The 17,422-nt window shown below is 53.7% G+C and overlaps 2 protein-coding genes and 1 pseudogene across 2 annotated transcripts; all 3 read left to right on the top strand.

Moving 5' to 3' along the window:
* The first annotated feature begins 459 nt into the window (after positions 1-459).
* Positions 460-3,988, top strand: SECTM1 (secreted and transmembrane 1). Its single transcript, XM_058561955.1, has 5 exons — positions 460-600; positions 781-1,095; positions 2,111-2,143; positions 2,360-2,511; positions 2,945-3,988. The coding sequence occupies exons 1-5, from the start codon at positions 513-515 to the stop codon at positions 2,996-2,998; spliced, it is 642 nt and encodes a 213-aa protein (XP_058417938.1). The 5' UTR covers positions 460-512; the 3' UTR covers positions 2,999-3,988.
* A 654-nt stretch (positions 3,989-4,642) lies between these two features.
* On the top strand, positions 4,643-8,017 carry CD7 (CD7 molecule). Its single transcript, XM_058561954.1, has 4 exons — positions 4,643-5,064; positions 6,087-6,407; positions 6,657-6,790; positions 7,616-8,017. The coding sequence occupies exons 1-4, from the start codon at positions 4,977-4,979 to the stop codon at positions 7,721-7,723; spliced, it is 651 nt and encodes a 216-aa protein (XP_058417937.1). The 5' UTR covers positions 4,643-4,976; the 3' UTR covers positions 7,724-8,017.
* Positions 8,018-12,279: 4,262 nt separating this feature from the next.
* On the top strand, positions 12,280-12,911 carry LOC131417979 (cardiolipin synthase (CMP-forming)-like; annotated as a pseudogene).
* The last annotated feature ends 4,511 nt before the right edge of the window (positions 12,912-17,422 follow it).

Raw genomic sequence — 17,422 nt, 5'->3', positions numbered from 1 at the left:
CAAATGTCCCCTTAATAGGTGCCAAAATGAAGCCGGCATGCCCAGCCACAGAATGCGTGAGGAGGTAGAGGGCTGGGGGCATCTAGGGGGTCTTAGGACAGTGTCAGTCCAAAGTGGGCACCAGAGAGTCTATGTGGCACCAGCTGTTTCCATAGGACACACGATGCACGTTTTACTATGAAACTGAAAGGATAAACCCCGATGTACGGAGGGTTATCGCCCAGCACCTTGTTTCCTGTCTCATCGGATGGTGGCCAGTACCGCACACATTATAAAGGCACTGAGAAGGGCAGGGGGATGGGGGGGCAGGCTGCATGGAGAAGAGTCAGGGCGGTGGCTCCAGCATTCACGGACCCCTGCCTGCCCCTGGCCAGGCTGTGGCTGCTCCCATCGGCCTCTGCAGCAGCCCAGGGGGCCTCTGACCCACTGGCTCTCCTTCCTCCAGGGAGTGTCCCAAGAACCACTGAGGAAGATGTGGGACCCCTGAGGCCTGCCTGCCCGTCCTGCTGGCCATGTTGACCTTGGCATCCCCCCTCCCCGTTACCAAGATGGTCTGGGCCCTCCTGCTCCTGGCTGCCTCCCTGAGTGCTCAGAGAGGAAGTAAGTCTCGGGGTCCCACTCTCTCTGCCAGGGGGTCCAGCAGGGGCGAGGCAGGGATGGAAGAAGCAGACTGAGTTCAGGCCCAGGCCCCAGGGAATATCAGTGACCCCACGGAGGGCAGTCACTGAATGTCCTGAGGCCCAGCCATGACCCACACGAGTGACCTTCCCCTCCGCATAGGCTGGGACAACCCTACCTGCACCAAGGGCGTGGTGTCTGTGTCCAGGGGGGAGCACGCCATGATGGCCTGCAACATCTCCAACCCCTTCTCCCGCGTCACCATCTGCCTGCGTCCGGCCCCCGGGAAGGACTGCCAGCACATCTTCAGGGAGGTCGCCCCAGGACACTTATCCCGGGCTGGGTGGCAGCTGCGGGTTCAAGGAGGCGTGGCACAGCTGGTGATTGAGGACGCCTCAGACGCCCAGGCTGGCCAGTACAAGTGGCATCTCCAAGGACGCCAGAGAAACGTTGCAACCACCACCCTGAATGTCTCAGGTGGAGGTGGGGGAGGGGGAGGGAGGGGCATCTCGACCCCCCAGGCATCTTCCCGTCTCGTCCCCTGAAGTTCCCCAGCAATGGGGATGGGGCCCGGGGAGGGCAGGCCTGGATTCCAGCAAAATGAAACCAGAGGAAGCTCTGCTGCTTTCCGTGCCTGCCATCACCCAGAGGCCCTGTGGTCCCCTCGCCTTCTCTAGCAGCGCCCCCACTCCCGCAGCCTTACCCTGGACACTGTCCACCTGAAGAGCCAGCACTGCCCCCAGACCAGGACCCCTCTCTGACCACACTCTCCCACTTTACCCCTCGCTCCACTTGCACCGGCTCCTCACCACTGCCCCCACGCCTCCTCCAGGACATGCTGGTTAAATCCATATGGCACTCGCCATACCCCTGTGGCCACAGCGACCACCTCTCTGCTCCCCCACCAGCCCCTCTGCCTACTTTTCCACCCCTCACTCTCACCCAGGACCTGGCTACTTACTTGATTCACTGAGACAATGGAAGCAATTAGCAGAGAAGGACACCAAGCTGCCCTCCCGCCGCCCCCCAACCTCTGTGCCCCCCTCCATGACCTCCCACTGGAACGCAAGCCCCCTCCCCAGGGCTGCCCCTGCACGTGTGCCCTGGACGTAGCCCCCCAACCCCACCTCCATCTGCACAAGGGCGGTGACACCTAAAACCTCCTCTCCACCCTGCTGCCCCACCCCCACCCCTTCCTTTGCTGCAAAACTCCCCAAGTCTCCACCGCCCCCCACACCCGGTTCTAATCCAGTCATGGTCACCCTGAGCGCTGGGGGCAGAGAGCAGCTGTTCAACTTTGCCCACTCAGCCAGGGGCAGCGAGGGGGGCTGAGAATGGTGCCCCAGACTGGCCAGGCCCTGGGAGGGGGACCCAGAAAGCCCTTCGTGGATTCCAGTATCCAGGTCTCATCTGCCACCTGGTGCCAGGGGTGGGGGTTGCACCAGGGCTGGGCCTGGACAGGCCCCCTAACCTGCCCATGTCTCCTTGGCAGAGCCCGAGGACCTGCTCTTCACACCTTCTTCAGGTAGGTGTTTGCATCCTTACCCCAAAGCACAGATGAAGAGCCTGTGCCCAGGTACCCTCTGTGCCTGGCGCCCGTGCCCATCCTGCACACCCTGTCACCCCTGCTGCTCTCCCACTCCCAGGCCACGGGAAGTGATGTCTCCTCTCAGGTTCACTCCAGGTGCGGAGTGATGAGCTAGTGAACATCTGATGGAGGCTTCCCGCCTGCTTCCTGCAGGCCCAGAGTTGCCACGCCCCCTGTCCGAGGTGGGGAGCCAGTCTGACGTGGTCCTTGTCATCCTTGTCATTGTCACACTCTCCATCCTGGTGGTCGGCATGTGGGCCTGGTACAGAAGGTGCCGTTCCTCGAAGTTCTCAAAGCTTCCACAAGTACGAGGCCCTGCTCCGGTCTGTGGGCCAGCGGGGGGACTCAGGTGGGGGTCATCCCGGATCCGGCCTGGACACTGGGCTCCCTGGCCTTACACGCACCAGGGCTATGGGGAGTAGGGGGGAGTGTGGGGTCCCAGAAAGCCAGTGGCCCTCCCCCAGAGGACCCCAGCTGTCTACAGCAGTCCCAACCAGGCCCCTGGGTCCCCATTGTCCTTCAAGTCCTCACTTAGTCCCCAGGATACCCTGGAGGACAGCATGGGTGGGGAGGCTGGACTTCCTGCTCCTTCCAGGAGACCTAGGATGTATGGGCACGGTGAGTGTGCTGTGTGTGTGTAGTGGGTGTTCCTGGGTGTGTGTGTGAGCACGTGTGCTGCAGACCCTGTGCCTGAGTGTCTGTGCACACAGGTTTCCACTCACAGCTGTCGTCCCTCAGTCCCCAGATGAGCTGGTTCGGAGCCCGAGGAGCGTAGGCCCATCAGGAGGGTGATCCAGCCCAGGGAGCATCCGGCTTCAGGCCCCAGGAGCCCCACCCTGACCCTGAGGCTGCCAGCACAGTGTGGTCGCAGCCCCAGCAATGGAGCCCTGCTTGTCCCACGCCCCCCACCTGGCTGACAGATGCCTGTGAGCACGTAACCCAGGTCTGCCGGCCCCGGAGTCCTGCCCAATGTGTGGACGTCAGGCAGCGAGCGGGTCCTTCCGCGGAGTGGGGACTCCGGGGCCTACGCAAAGAGTGGACTGTGGCCTCGCGGGAAGGCTGGCAGCACAGGCCCTTCCCATTTACTCCTCAGCAGCTCTCTCGGCTCCCTCATCCTCTGGCCAAAAATACAAAAATCCAAGTTTCAAAGCATTGACCTAATAGGATGCTCTCCCTCATCACCCATCACGGGCCAGGGGCCTGGGCTCCTCCTCCCAGTGCTCCGGCCTCAGGAGCAGGAGGGGCACGCTGGTAACCTCAGAGACGCCCCAGTTTTTGGTCTTAAGTTGATCTCGGGCACAGTCCTGTCTTTTGACTCTGAGCAAGAACAAGTTTGGGGACCCTCCTGCCAGCGGTGGCGAGGGCAAGCAGCAGGGATGAGGCCTGAGATGGTGCGTCGCCCCGCTCCACCAGGGGGCGCGGCCGAGGGAGCCCTTCCCTAAGGAAGGCCCGACAAGTGGCTCTGCCTGGTCATTCCACACCCCCACCTCTCCCAGCCCCGGGGCTCCCCTCCCCCATCAGCCCCGCTTACTGGCCCTTCACCATCCCAAACCCGTTTATGCCAGAAGTCTTACTAGATACATATAGGGTTTTTTCTAGAAGTTCTACATTCAATGCTTTGAAAAACATCCCGTATGCTAAATCCTTCAGGTGAATAAAATAAACTAATCAATAAACCATCAAATGAGCTAGGAAATACAATATTTTTTAAGTGGAAGAAAATATAAAAATCTAAAAGAAGCTGCTTCTTGTCTTAAAGCTCTAAAAAGTCCTAAGGTATCTGAAAGACGCAGACACCTGGAAGTCATCGCTCAGTGCGAGGAACCCCAAACTGGAGGCCCTGCGTGGTGCCTGGTGACTGTGGCATCCCATGCCACTGCAAAGCTGGGTTGGTGCCACCATCAGGCCAGGCCCGTCCCAGAGCCAGACTGACACCCACCAGACACAGTGGGCACAGCACCCGGGGCCTCCATGCTTTGGGGGCCACGGAAATCTATTCCACCTTGCCTAAAACAGACCAAAAGTGTCAGTGCATTTAAAGTGATATCAAAGGTCATTTTAATGTTGATATCAAGGTGGGAGGGGCCCACAAAAGCCATTTGGTCCCTGCACACCCCAGGCAGGACACTAGGAAGGAAATACTGGGTCTGGGTCCTTACAAAGCCCTCGAGGCCCTGCTGCTAGCCCCCCGCCAAACCCTGTCCCGCCCCCACACTACGAGGTGACTGACGTGACATGCCAGATTTCTGGGCGTAAATCAAGTTACAGCAGAAAGTGACCCAGAGGACAAGGGAGGCTGGAGCCTGACCCCCACCCCACCCAGGGGGCCCCCTTGTCTTTCTCCTGGTCCTGCCCCAACCCCCTGGCCTCGCCCTCCTATCTCCTCTCCCCTCATGTGCCCTATGGAGACACAGCAGGGGCAGGGAACCAGGACAACCAGTTACCCTCTGGGCACCCAGCAGGACAGTGTTAAGGGAACGAGGGCCACCCCTCCCAGCCTGATCTGCAGAGCGTCCTCTAGCCAATGGCTCCACCTCCAGGAAGCCCTCCTGGAGCGCCCTGACCACAAGTCACCGCCTGCCATCCTCCCTGCCAGCCTCCTGCTCTGTCTTGCCTCGACTCCTGGGAAAGGACCTTTCATCGGGACTTTTGGTGCGGCGCCTCCGAGGTGGCAACACGTAGTTGGGTGCTGCAGACAGGAAGAGTCTTGGCGGCCTGCTGTGAAAGGGGGTCCTGCCTTTTGCTTGTCGCTGGGTCTGCGGTGGGCGGGATGGCAAAGAGCATGGCCCTGGGGCTCCTTCTGCTCCCCGTGCTCCTGGCCCTTGTCTGCAACCTGCCCAGGGCCCTGGCCACCCAAGGTAAGCGCTTCCCCCACCACGCCCCTACCCAGCCGCCTGCGCAGCCCCCACCTGGGGACGCTCCTTCCCTGGAAGGGGGTGGTCTGGGGATGCTGAGCGTGACCTTCCTACAGAGCCCCCTGGAGAGCCTTGAGCACCTGTCACAAAACAACCGGCAGTAGAATCACCGGCTTTGAGCTCTTCTTTCTCTCTACCTGAGTGTCCGGGGCTTTCTCTTCTATGGTTAGCGAGGTGGCCTTTGTCATGAGAGAACTCTGCCCTTCAGTTTGCTTGTTAAAACAGCGACGTGTGTGAAGTTCTGCAGTAAGATAGAAAGACCAGTGACACAATGTGGGGTGGGGGGATCGGCAGGCACAATCCTCGTGGCAAAAAAAAGAAAGAGAGAAAGAAGGCAAAAAAGAAAGCAAGAGCTGTAGAATTTAGTTTGTGGAGAAGCTGATGTTTGGATTATGTTAAGGAAGGTTGTGTCTGCACGGGGAAGCTGGTCCTGCTGGGCCCCAGGCTGGGCAGAGGAGGGACGTTTCTGGTTCCCATAGACAAGCCAGGATGTGCCCACCTCACAGCCACCAGCTCCAGGTGCCTGGAAACGTGGGGAAACTGAGGCAGCCAGCATTGGAAAGAGAGAGAGAGACAGAACAGTGCCTCCTGCTATCTCAGGGACTGTCCTTTAAGAGAGGGAGAAGGCGTGGAGCCAGGGAAAGTCAGAGCCGCCCAGGGGAGTGTCGGCTGCTTTGGAAGGAAGAAGCCCTGGCTCCGACTTCCCCCAAACTTCAGGGTGGGGAGAGGTCTCAGATGGCCCAGCCCCCGTAGCCCCTTTAGCACTCTAGTACAGCACTTGAGTACAGCACTGAGTGCTGCCGCCCTGAGCTGCTCTAAGGCTCCCGCAACGTGTCTCATCCGTGGTGACAAGTCAGCAGTGGGCTGTCCCAGGGCCCCTCCATCCCGCCACCATCCCCTGCAGAGGGGCGAGTCCCTGCTCCTCTGGCCAGGCAGGTGGTGACAGCAGCGGGTCCTCCCTGTAGAGGTGCAGCAGTCGCCCTCCTACATCATCGCCCCAGAGGAGGGCTCCATCAATATCACCTGCTCCACCAGCGGGCCCCTGCTCGGGGTCTACCTGAAGCAAAGCTGGCCGAAGCCCACCAATGTGATTTACTATGAGGATGAGAGGGAGCCCACCGTGGATGAGTGGTTTGGGAGCCGCATTGCCTTCTCGGGGCCACAGCACAACTTGACCGTCACCATGCACCACCTGCAGATGGCCGACACTGGCATCTACACCTGCCAGGCCGTCATGGAGAACGTCATGGAGATCTGGGGCCCCGGCACCTTGGTCGTCGTGACAGGTAGGGAGCGTGCCACCCTGGGACCATTCCACCTACCTGCTGGCCAGGCCAGCCAGCCTCCACCTGACCCTGTCTGGGAAACTTCCGTCTACACTTGCTTGAGTGGTTCCTTCCAACTTGAGCCCACCTCCTCCAGGAAGCCTCCTGGATGGCCCCCCTCCACCACAGAGCCCCTCCCTGCTCTGAACCCCAAAGGCTCTCATGGACTCCCCCACCTGCCAACTGCCTCTCTCTGTTCCTTCTTCCCAGACAACCTGTCCCAAGTAGTGAACACATGCCAAGAGGCTCAGCTGATACACCCTGCCCTCCCCACAGCCCTGGCTGCAGGCTTCCTCCTCATCGGGCTGGGGCTGGGGGCGGTGTGTGTGCTGAGGAGGACCCAGGTCAGTGTGAACCCCCCCAGCTGTCACCTGCATCCCTATAAGCCGGCTCATCTCAGAGCGCAGGGAGGGAAGGAGAGCGGTTAAGCCAGGGAGCTGGCCACGTGGGAAACTCCAGCACCCACCTGTCCCCTCCGTCAGGGTCCCCCGGAGCTCCGACGGTTTGGATGGGAGGGTCAAAGGTGGGAGGGAAACTCAAGAACTGGAGCTGAGACCAAGTCCTAAGGATACAGGGCGGGCCGGGGACGGGCGTGGAGCCTGGGAGGACGTCCTGGTCAGCAATTTGAGGGCGAGAGTGGGAGGAGGGTCCAGAGAAACCCGTTCAGAGAGCTGGGGGATGCCTGCTTGTGACTGTGAGAGTATGCACATGTGTGAGCATGTGTCATGTGTGTGCATATGTGAGTGTGCATGTGAATGTGAACCTGTGTGACTGTGTGCTGCAGGTGGGAGGGGAAGGAGGTGATGGAGACAGGGGCCAGGAATCAGTCAGCTTTGCCCCTGGTCACTCCTTTGTTTGCCCCCCACCCCTGCCCTTGCCCAGCTCCATGAGCTCCCGTCCCTGTCCAGGTCCCTGGGGGCAAGGTCACTTCCAACCTCCCTGCCGCTGCCCCTGGGCTGCCCCTACTCCCTCGCCCAGGCCTGGGGCAGCTCAGGAGACCTGTGGGGCTGGCCGAGGCCGCTTGAGACATGGCTTCACGCAGGTCCAGAGGCACAGCGGTGTTTCAAGGCTAAAATCTAAAAGCGTCCTAGAGGGGTGTGCATTGAAGAAAGAGGGTGCCCCAGAGGGAGCTGGCCCCCTGTAGGGAGATGACAGGCTGTATCTTTCAGATCAAGAAACTCTGCTGGGCAAGGGATAAGAACTCTGTGTGTGTGGTGTATGAAGACATGTCCTACAGCCGTCGCAACACAGTGTCCACCCCCAACCAGTACCAGTGAGACCTGTGAGCCCCTCAGGCCTCCCTTTGCCTGGGTGGAGCTCCGAGAAGATGGGCTAACCCAGCGCTGACATGCAGGCAGCTCCCCGCAGCAATCAGGCTCCCAGCACCTCCTCCAGGAAGCCTTCCTTGGCTGTCTCATGCCCTCAGGCTGCCCTGCTCTCCCTGCCCAGCTGCCCCTGGCACCTTGGAGCCACCAGGGAGAAAGCCTCTTTGTCCTGCTGCAGCCAGGGGCAGCAGGCAGTCTGATGCGGGGTCGGGTGGGGGTAGCCATTGCCAGAAATAAAGTGCTTCTCTTCTCCCCATTCTGACCCCAGCGTCTGTCTCTCAACCAGCTTGGAGCGGAGGAGGGGAGGCTTGCCTGACACCAGCCCCAAGTGTCTCCTAGGACTTTTGCAGTTTGTGTGACTGTGTGAGACTTTCGAGGAAGGAAATAGGAGAAAGGGGCACTTCCCCATTTCAGCCCAGAGGGTGCCCCACAGGCTGGAGCAGGGATGACTCAAGCAGAGCTCTCACCGCCCCTCTCCTGCCCCTCCACTCACCCCCCCACCGTCCCCTACCCCCCTTCACTCGCCCTCACCTACCTACCTCCACCAGAGAATAAGATGGGGATGGAGGGAGGGGAGCTGGCAGCCGTGACCTGGGTGTCCTAACAAAGGGCCCTCCCTGTGTGTGCTCCTGTCGGGGCGATGGGACCTTGGGGAACTTGCCTCCCAGTGGGAAACAGTTGCCCCTGTGTGGTGTGAATGGTGGCCGGGTCCTCCCGGACTCTGGGCCGGAAACATCAGACTGTGCTGCCCACCCCCACCCCATCCTGTGCCGATGAATCTTCTCTCAAAGTTGCAAAGACAAAACTAATACAATCGACTGCGCAGAAACTCCTAAAACCTCTCTCTATAAAATCACTACAAACATAGATAAATGACGAGCATCTAAAAACTCAGGGAGGGGCTGTTTGAGAAATAATTACAGAACAAGGGCTAATATGTTTAATTTATAAAGAGCCTTATCAATCAATAGGAAGAAGACAAATACTCGGATACGAATGTACAAACAGCAAAAGTGACCGTTACCAATGGAACATCAACTAGAATGAGGCAGCCCTTCACCCCCTAAAGATTAAAATGTCATTCAAGTATGATGTCCCTTTTACTTGGAAATCCCACTTCTAGAATTGTATCTTTGGGAGATGATCTTTGGGCACAGAAACAAAACTACAGCAATATCCAGTGCAGTGTTCTTTCAATACGAAAACTAATGACTGAGAAATGACCAAAGTTTCCAAATAAGAGAATTGCCATATTGAGTATGGCACACACATACAGCAGGCGTTGCAATGGCGCCATGAAGAATCTATAGCTTCACTAGGACCTTCACAAAACACCATGAACGGTATAAGTTGGGTGCAGAATGTGTGTATGACCCCACATTTATAAAGCACACGCGGGTGCATGTGGTTGTTTAAATACGTGACTGTATTTTCACGTCTGCACGGCTGACATAATGGAAGAACAGACGGAGTGTCGACATTGGTTCTCTCTGGGTGGTGGGATGTGTGTTAGCCGGGGCAGGGAGTCACCAGGACCCCTCGGGCTTAAGCAGCTTGGGACATGATCTCAGTGGTTCTCGTGGAGGGCACCAGGGCCTGCAGCTGAGACCCAAACGGTGGCCAGGGGAAAAAGAGAAGGGATGCAACGTCCCAGCATGCCAGCCCCCCAGGGACCCCTGGAGTAAATGCAAGTCACCCTGCAGAGCCGGGTATACAGCAGGTGTCTCTCAGCTGCCTGCCGATTTCTGGTCCCCATTCTTTTTTTTTTTTTTTTATGCAGATGATCAGCCCTGAGCTAACATCTGGCAATCCTCCTCTTTTTTTGCTGAGGAAGCCTGGCCCTGGGCTAACATCTGTGCCCATCTTCCTCCACTTTATATGGGATGCCGCCACAGCATGGCTTGCCAAGCGGTACGTCGGTGCGTGCCCGGGATCCGAACCAGCGAACCCCGGGCCGCCACAGCAGAGCGCGTGCACTTAACCGCTTGCGCCACCAGGCCAGCCCCTGGTCCCCATTCTTGACCACTCAACAGTGTGGCCTTGGACAAGTCCTGCTCTTCTGGGCCTCAGTTTCCCCAGCTGTAATTTAGGGGAGTGGGGTCCAGGTTCACTCCAAGCCAGCTGTCCTTCCCACTGCCCCCGCCCCTCAGCTCCTGCCATAGCTCTGCCTTGCCCACTTGTCTGAAGCAACACCTGAGAGATAAGCAGACAGCACCATGGTGCCCACTCCAGGGGCACCATGTCATCTGAGGCATCGCTAGGCCTGACCCCACCCAGCAACCAGAGGCTACACATGAGGTAGAGCCCCACGGTCCCCCCACCATGTGAACTCCCTCCTGATGTTTGCTCTATGCTCAGGCTGGGCTCCTCAGATTCCTCCTCCCTCCTCATGCTCGACCCTTAATCGTCCGTCCTCTTCTCTGTCCACACCCCAGGCTGTGATGACGTGGAGGGCAGGGCCGGGTCCCTCCTTCACATCCCTAACCCCCTGGCCCTTATTGAGCACCACTGTGTGCTGGGCATTTATGAGCAAGAGCCTGAGCGTGGTTCAAGTCCTGTGTCCCACACATCTACCTCTATGCCTGAGCCTCTCAGGTCTCGATTTCCTCATGTGTGAAATAAGGATAATGGCTGCCCTGCTTCGGGGGTGCCATGAGGACTAAGCGAGATACCCGGGGAAACCCTCAGAACAGGCCTCCGCAGAGCAAATGCTCCATCAACCGTGTGGCTGTGGGCTGAGACCACGGAAGTTGGAGGCAAAAGCCTTGACTGTGAGGGAAAAACTTGGAGGAACAGCCCCCACCACAGGCCACAGCTTTAGGGGTTTCCCTGGGGGTGGGGGCTTTCAGACTTGGAGAAACAGAGGTCAGCTTGGCCCAGGGTGGCCGACCATGGTGGGGAGCAGTGGAAACACACACTTCGGGGCATTGACTCCTCCCCACAGTGGCCCCCAAAGCCCAAGGACGGCCATTGAGCCTCCCATGAAAGCCAAGCTTCCAACACAGGAGGTGGCCAAGGAGGGCAGACAACAGGGAGGGGGTCAGCAAGGTGGCTAAGGGTTCTGGGGGGGGTTGGCTTGCCAGGGGCTCACTGCCTCCCCACTCCAGGTTGCCTCCCCCGAAACCCTGGACCAGACCTAGGCCCCCTCAAAGCTCATGGCCGTAGAGTCCTGAGCAGGGCAGCCTCTTCAGGAGACAGACGGTCAATCGGGCCACATCCACCGCTTGGAGCAGGGCCAAGCAGCACCAGAGCCAAAGCCAGAGAAACCGATATCCTCAGAGGACAGGCAGCAGGAAAAAGGAGTCATCAAAACACCCATGTGGGAAGGTTAGGGATGAAACTATAATCACTGACCCAAGAAATAATAGATGGAATGACCAGCAGGGGGACAGGAGCTGCGGTCTGACTGAGGAAGTCTCCCAGAAGGAAAAGAAAGAGAAAGAAGGCCTGACAGATACAGGTAACTGAAGGAGAAACATATCCAACCAGGAGAGAGAAGGATTCCCCACACCTGGACGGTCTGGGGACTACAAGACATCAAAAGCAGAGAGAAATCCTAAAACTCAGATGACATCAGACTTCTCAAAGACAGCTCTGGATTCAAGAAGACAATGGAATTACACCTTTAAGTATTGAAAGAAAAGAACTTTGTACCCAAAATGTTAAATTATCATTTCAATATGAGGATGTAATAAAGATATTCTCAGGCATATAAGATCTTAAGACACTCTACCAAGAGTCGACTTTGAAATCACTCTTGGAGGCAGTGTTCAAGTAAGAAGAGACCCAACAGAGGAGACATTACACAAGGAGAAATAAGAAGTGATAAAATAACTCAGTAGAGTTTACTTGTGTCCAAGAAACAACGACTAAAGAAAATAAACATACAATCTACAATCTATGTGCAAACTACGTAGCAATCTAGAACTAAAATTCTAGATAATACCAGCACAACAGAGAGAGGGAGGGTGGAGATGAGGGAAGTGAGGACATGCTGAGGCATTTATCTTGTCAGAAGGAAGACGTAGATGAAGACAAGACTAAGAAATCAATCTGGGTAAACGAACAGGGAGGGGGCTTATGGGAAGCAGCAGTAGGAACCAAAGCAGAACATAGCATGTAAACCAGCAGAAAGAGCTGCCCCATGGATACAGGAAAGGAGAAAAAATAAATGCAAAGAATGTGTGGCAAATAGAAAATATGAAATAAGATGACAAAAGAACGTCCTGATTTAACAACTACAATTAGTCCTAATTACAGTAATTACAATTGCAATAATTATACAACAAATACTTTTACAATAAATGTAGATGAGCCAAACTCCTCAATTAAAAGATAGTCTCAAATTGGATTTAAAAGAAGAAATTTGGCTAGGATTTGAAAACTAGCATGCAGGCATCCAAGGTTCTCCAAGATTTCAGGGACTCAATGGAGAAGTGGCTCACCAGTGCCCCAGGCTGCAGAGCTCCCGCCACCTGCGTCCACGCCATGCTGGCTTCACAAGTGGCATGCATCTCATGGGGGGCCTTGCAAGCACCGCCAGCCTGTATGAAAACCCATCAACAATCCTGAATATGTTGTCATGAGACAACATATGAGAATTGGCTTGGCCCCAGTTTTGGGCTATTTGATTATTGAAGAGGATTTTCACATTGCACCACAGGTTTTTGCTCTGGCTGGGCTAACTGATTTGTCGGATGGATTTATTGCTCAAAACTGGGCCAATCGAAAATCAGTTTTGGGAAGTGCTCTAACCACTTGCTGATAAAATACTTATCAGTATCTTATATGTTAGCTTGACCTGTGCAGATCTTACTCCAGTTCCACTTACTTACATGATAAGTTCAAGAGATGTAATGTTGATTGCTGCTGGTTTTTATGTTAGATATCGAACTCCTCCAACACTGCAAACACTTTCTAAGTGTTCCAATCCTTGCTCTGCCACTGCTAGGTTAAAACCAACCTTAATTAGCAAGGTAAACACAGCAGTCCAGTTATGTTGGTAGCTCCAGTTTTCAATTATGTTGACGGCATTTGTCTTCAGACACTGTGGACTTTTACAGCTTTCACTACAGCTGCACCAGCTTACAGTTATTATCATTATGGTCGGAAAACTGTTCGGGTGATAAAAGGCAGGTGAAAGTCATCCACCATTGTTAGCAAGGAAGCAATATACATCATTGGTGGCAGGGCGAGTGGAAATCTACAGGAGTTTCCCTATTTTGGTGTTCAGCTTGAAAAATGACTTGTCTGGGGGCCGGCCCCATGGCTTAGCGGTTAAGTGCGCGCGCTCCGCTGCTGGCGGCCCGGGTTCGGATCCCGGGCACGCACCGAGGCACCGCCTCTCCGGCCATGCTGGGGCCGCGTCCCGCATACAGCAACTAGAAGGCTGTGCAACTATGACATACAACTGTCTACTGGGGCTTTGGTGGAAAAAAAAAAAAAGAAAAATGACTTGTCTGAACAAACCAGGTCATCAGAATTTAAGTAATGTGAATTGAAAATAAGCTTGATCATGGGCATATGAAGAATTTCCAATGTACTTTTTTTGTGTGTGTGTGAGGAAGATTAGCCCTGAGCTAACATCCATGCCAATCCTCCTCTTTTTGCTGAGTAAGATTGGCCCTGGGCCAACATCTGTGCCCATCTTCCTCTACTTTATATGAGACACCACCACAGCATGGCTTGAAAAGCAGTGTGTCGTTCCGTGCCCGGGGATCCAAACCTGCAAACGCTGGGCCGCCGAAGCAGGTCACACGAACTTAACCACTACGCCACCAGGCCAGCCCCTAGAATTTTTTATCTTAGGTTTCTTAATTAATTTGTAAAGTACCAATTATTCGAATCATTGTCAGTCATTTTTGTGTGTGTGTGTGAGGAAGATCAGCCCTGAGCTAACATCCATGCCAATCCACCTCTTTTTTGCTGAGGAAGACTGGCCCTGAGCTAACATTTGTGCTGATCTTCCTCCACTTTATGTGGGACGCCACCACAGCATGGCCTGACAAGAGGTGTGTCGGTGTGCGCCCAGGATCCAAACCCGGGTTGCCAGCAGCGGAGTGCATGCACTTAAGCACTACGCCATGGGGCCAGCCCCGTGTCAGTCATTTTTTAATATGTTTTTTTAAAAAGTAGTCCAGAGCATGGAAACTGAAGAGTTGCCACTTCTCTTTAATAGAATTTAGATTGCTCACAAAGCACTATGGAATTTCCTGAGTTTAAATATATGTCCTTCACAACTTGGCTACACAATTTTATGTTTGATTTTTAGATCTGTGTACACGCTAACAGTTCATGTGGTTAATATTTGATCATTTAGGATAATGACAATAAAGGTAGCTTAGTGGTGGATGAAGTAAAAATTTGTAAAGAGATTTAAAATGCAGTAAGTTTTGAAAATAATAAGTCAGATCAAGATAGAAGGTATTGAAGTTCCATTCCAGTAGTCTTCTAGCCTCTCAGGTGCCTGATAGTTTATGTATCAGGACAACGAACAACAAAGGTAGTTGGTACATGAAAGCATGCCCACCAGCTAGGCCATCCGAGATGCAGCAGTGGCATCATGCCTTCCCACTGTATTTCTAACACAGCAACGTTTGCATGATGCTGGAACCTGTACTCATATGTTATGTAAGTAATATGAAACTGTACAGTATTCAAAGGCTTTTTAAACCTTGGGAACTCTTTTGTTAAGATGTTAAAGGAATACAAGAGCTGGGGGAAAAAAAAGAAAAGATTCAATATGTTGTCTGCAAAAGACATACTTTATTTTTATTTTTAATTTAATTAATTAATTTATTTTTTCCCCCAAAACCCCAGTAGATAGTTGTATGTCATAGCTGCACATCCTTCTAGTTGCTGTATGTGGGACGCAGCCTCAGCATGGCCGGAGAAGCGGTGCGTTGGTGCATGCCCGGGATCCGAACCCGGGCCGCCAGCAGCAGAGCACACGCACTTAACCACTAAGCCACGGGGCTGGCCCAAAAGACACACTTTAAACAAAAGGACACCCACCAATAGGTTGGAAATAAAAGGATGGAAAATATGTAAAAAGCAAATATGAACCAAAAGAAAGATGCAGTTATCAATCCTATTTTCTGACAAAATAGTAATACTGGTAAAAGTAACAATAGAACAAAAATATATAACCAATGTGAACATCTATGATTCTAAAATTAACAGGCAAAACATGTAAGGCCAGGAATGATGTAACCTCTGGGAGAAATGGATTAGCCAACGGTTAAGCCTGAATTTTTTTTTTCTGGGAAAGAGTCGCTCTGAGCTAACATCTGTTGCCTATCTTCCTCTCTTGCTTTTTTTTCCTCCCCAAAGCCCCATTACATAGTTGTATATTCTAGTTGTAAGTCCTCCTAGCTCTTCTATGTGAGCCACCACCACAGCACGGCTACTGACAAATGAGTGGTGTGGTTCCATGCCTGGGATACGAACCCTGGCCGCCAAAGCAGAGAGCACTGAACTTTAACTGCTAGGCCATCATTTCTGGCTCTAAACCTGAAATCTTAATGTGCCTCCTCAGATCTGAATCGTGCATTTTGCAGAATCAATCGTGCATTTGATGAGTGTGGCAATTCCACACTCCTCAAACAGAAAACAGACATTATTGTGCAGCATACGTGAAACTTTTTTTTAATGATCATTTACTGCCATCAGGTGCTGAGCAAAAACAGAGAGACAGAAAGAGGTCTGCAGGCCCAATGCAGTTTACATGAGTTACACACACGCACACACAAAACAGCAGTGCATGTTACCGTAACTAGACCCGTAGGATGGTGCACTTCAGACTCGAGAGAACCACCGATGGGAGGGCAGGGAGGGGCACAGGTGCAGGGGAAAAATAAATAACACACAAAACAGGAGAGTGAGCCTATGAGGAACTCGGCTCTGGGCATCTGAGGAGGGGCAGGTGGGCTGTAAGTTATCCCAGACCATTGGGAGGGGCCTCTGGCGGGGAGCCAGCCGGAGGGCCATGTGGTCAACCCCCCACCCCCGGCACCACCCCAGGGTCGCCTTGCCCTCCCCAGGCCCGGGCTCCCACATCTTGTCCCAGCTCAGGAAGAAAAGCCCCAGGATGTGGCTCAGACAGACAGCCTTGCCGACATCGGGTCAGTGAGTACAACACATAGGCCGGCAGCACAGAGTGCTCTGAGGTGGAAGCAGCCGGCCCAGCCAGTGGTGCTCGAGCTTACGCAAACTGAGGGGGCTCTCTAAGGACACAAACACAAAATCACAGGTCCAGAAGCGAATATTTATTTATTTACTAATTTCCGTATTTATTTTTGTGAGGAGGATCAGCCCTGAGCTAACATCTGATGGCAATCCTCCTCTTTTTTTGCTGAGGAAGATTGGCCCTGGGCTAACATCTGTGTCCATCTTCCTCTACTTTATATGAGCATGGCTTGACAAGCGGTGCGTCGGTGCATATCCCGAATATTTAGAATGAGAAAAGAAATTACAAATTTTAAAAAGCATCCAAAATATCCAGGAATAACAATATTTTTAAATTAACTGACACCAGCAACTATTCTACTTTTTGCTACATAATTTCACTGCCTACTCTCTGGTTGCGTCTTCAGATGACCACAATTTTGTGACACCATTTTCTCTGTGAATGGGATGTGCTCGGCTAGTTGGGGATGAACAGAACGTGTGTCTTCCCTCCCTACAAACACAGGGATTCTGGGAAATTCTATTTTTTGAGATTCTCATCAAAAAAGAAAAAAGGGGGCTGCTGCAGTTATAATTGTGTCCACTGCATCGTGGAGCGCAGTACTGGAGGTGAACACGTGTGTCTTGACCGGTGTGGATGAGTCCCCAGGCCTCCACCAACAATGTCATGCTCCATACACTTCACACCTCCTTCTTCGGCCACCACTGCCACCCAGCCCACCGGAGGACACAGGTAGCTCTCCGTCCACCCTCCTGCTGTGCACCACTGTGTCATGAAGCCGGAGAGCTGGCCCAGGAGCAGCGGGTGTGCCTGGAAGAAATCTGTATTTGTTTCCTGGGGCTGCCATAACAAATTACTATAAACAAATTACTTAAAACAACAGAAATTTATTTTCTCACAATTCTGGAGGCCAGAAGTTCAAAATCAAGGCAAGCTGGTTCCTTCTGGAGGCTCTGAGGGAGAATCGGCTCCAGGCGTATCCCAGCTCCTGGTGGCTGCCAGCAATTTTTTCATTTCTTCGCTCATGGCCACATCACTCTGATCTCGGCCTCCGTTCTCATGTGGCCTCCTCTCTGTGTCTGCAAGTCTGTGTCCTAAGTTATCTCTTCCTATAAGGATACCAGTCACATTGGATTTAGGGCTATCCAAGATAGCCTCATCTTAACTTGACTACATCCGCAAAGACCCCATCTCCAAATAAGGTCCCATTCACAGGATCTGGGTGGACACAAATTTTGGGGGACTCCATTCTCCCCAGCATACCATCCCTCTCCCAGACAGCTAGCAAAAACTTCATCGATCTCTGAGCCACTGCACACTGGTAAATAGACTCCCATAAACCCAACCTAATCTATCCCCAGCCCAACTTCCCCTTGGCTGGGCTGCAGAGATGCTCTGGGCCAGCCCGAGGCCACTTGACAGGCAAGCACAGTGGAAGGAGAGAGGTCGGGACCATTGTGGTT

Source organism: Diceros bicornis, chromosome 18 (assembly GCF_020826845.1).
Source record: "Diceros bicornis minor isolate mBicDic1 chromosome 18, mDicBic1.mat.cur, whole genome shotgun sequence".
Lineage (NCBI taxonomy): Eukaryota > Metazoa > Chordata > Mammalia > Perissodactyla > Rhinocerotidae > Diceros > Diceros bicornis.
The sequence above is the reverse complement of the archived record's forward strand: the minus strand, read 5'-3'. Positions and strand labels throughout refer to the sequence as shown.

Excerpts from the sequence above, each read along its gene's own strand:
- SECTM1 (XM_058561955.1), top strand. The coding sequence starts at position 513 with ATGTTGACCTTGGCATCCCCCCTCCCCGTTACCAAGATGGTCTGGGCC. Across the intron at positions 1,096-2,110 it reads CACCACCCTGAATGTCTCAG|AGCCCGAGGACCTGCTCTTC; the intron begins GTGGAGGTGGGG and ends TCTCCTTGGCAG. Across the intron at positions 2,144-2,359 it reads GCTCTTCACACCTTCTTCAG|GCCCAGAGTTGCCACGCCCC; the intron begins GTAGGTGTTTGC and ends TGCTTCCTGCAG.
- CD7 (XM_058561954.1), top strand. The coding sequence starts at position 4,977 with ATGGCAAAGAGCATGGCCCTGGGGCTCCTTCTGCTCCCCGTGCTCCTG. Across the intron at positions 6,408-6,656 it reads CACCTTGGTCGTCGTGACAG|ACAACCTGTCCCAAGTAGTG; the intron begins GTAGGGAGCGTG and ends CCTTCTTCCCAG. Across the intron at positions 6,791-7,615 it reads GTGTGCTGAGGAGGACCCAG|ATCAAGAAACTCTGCTGGGC; the intron begins GTCAGTGTGAAC and ends TGTATCTTTCAG.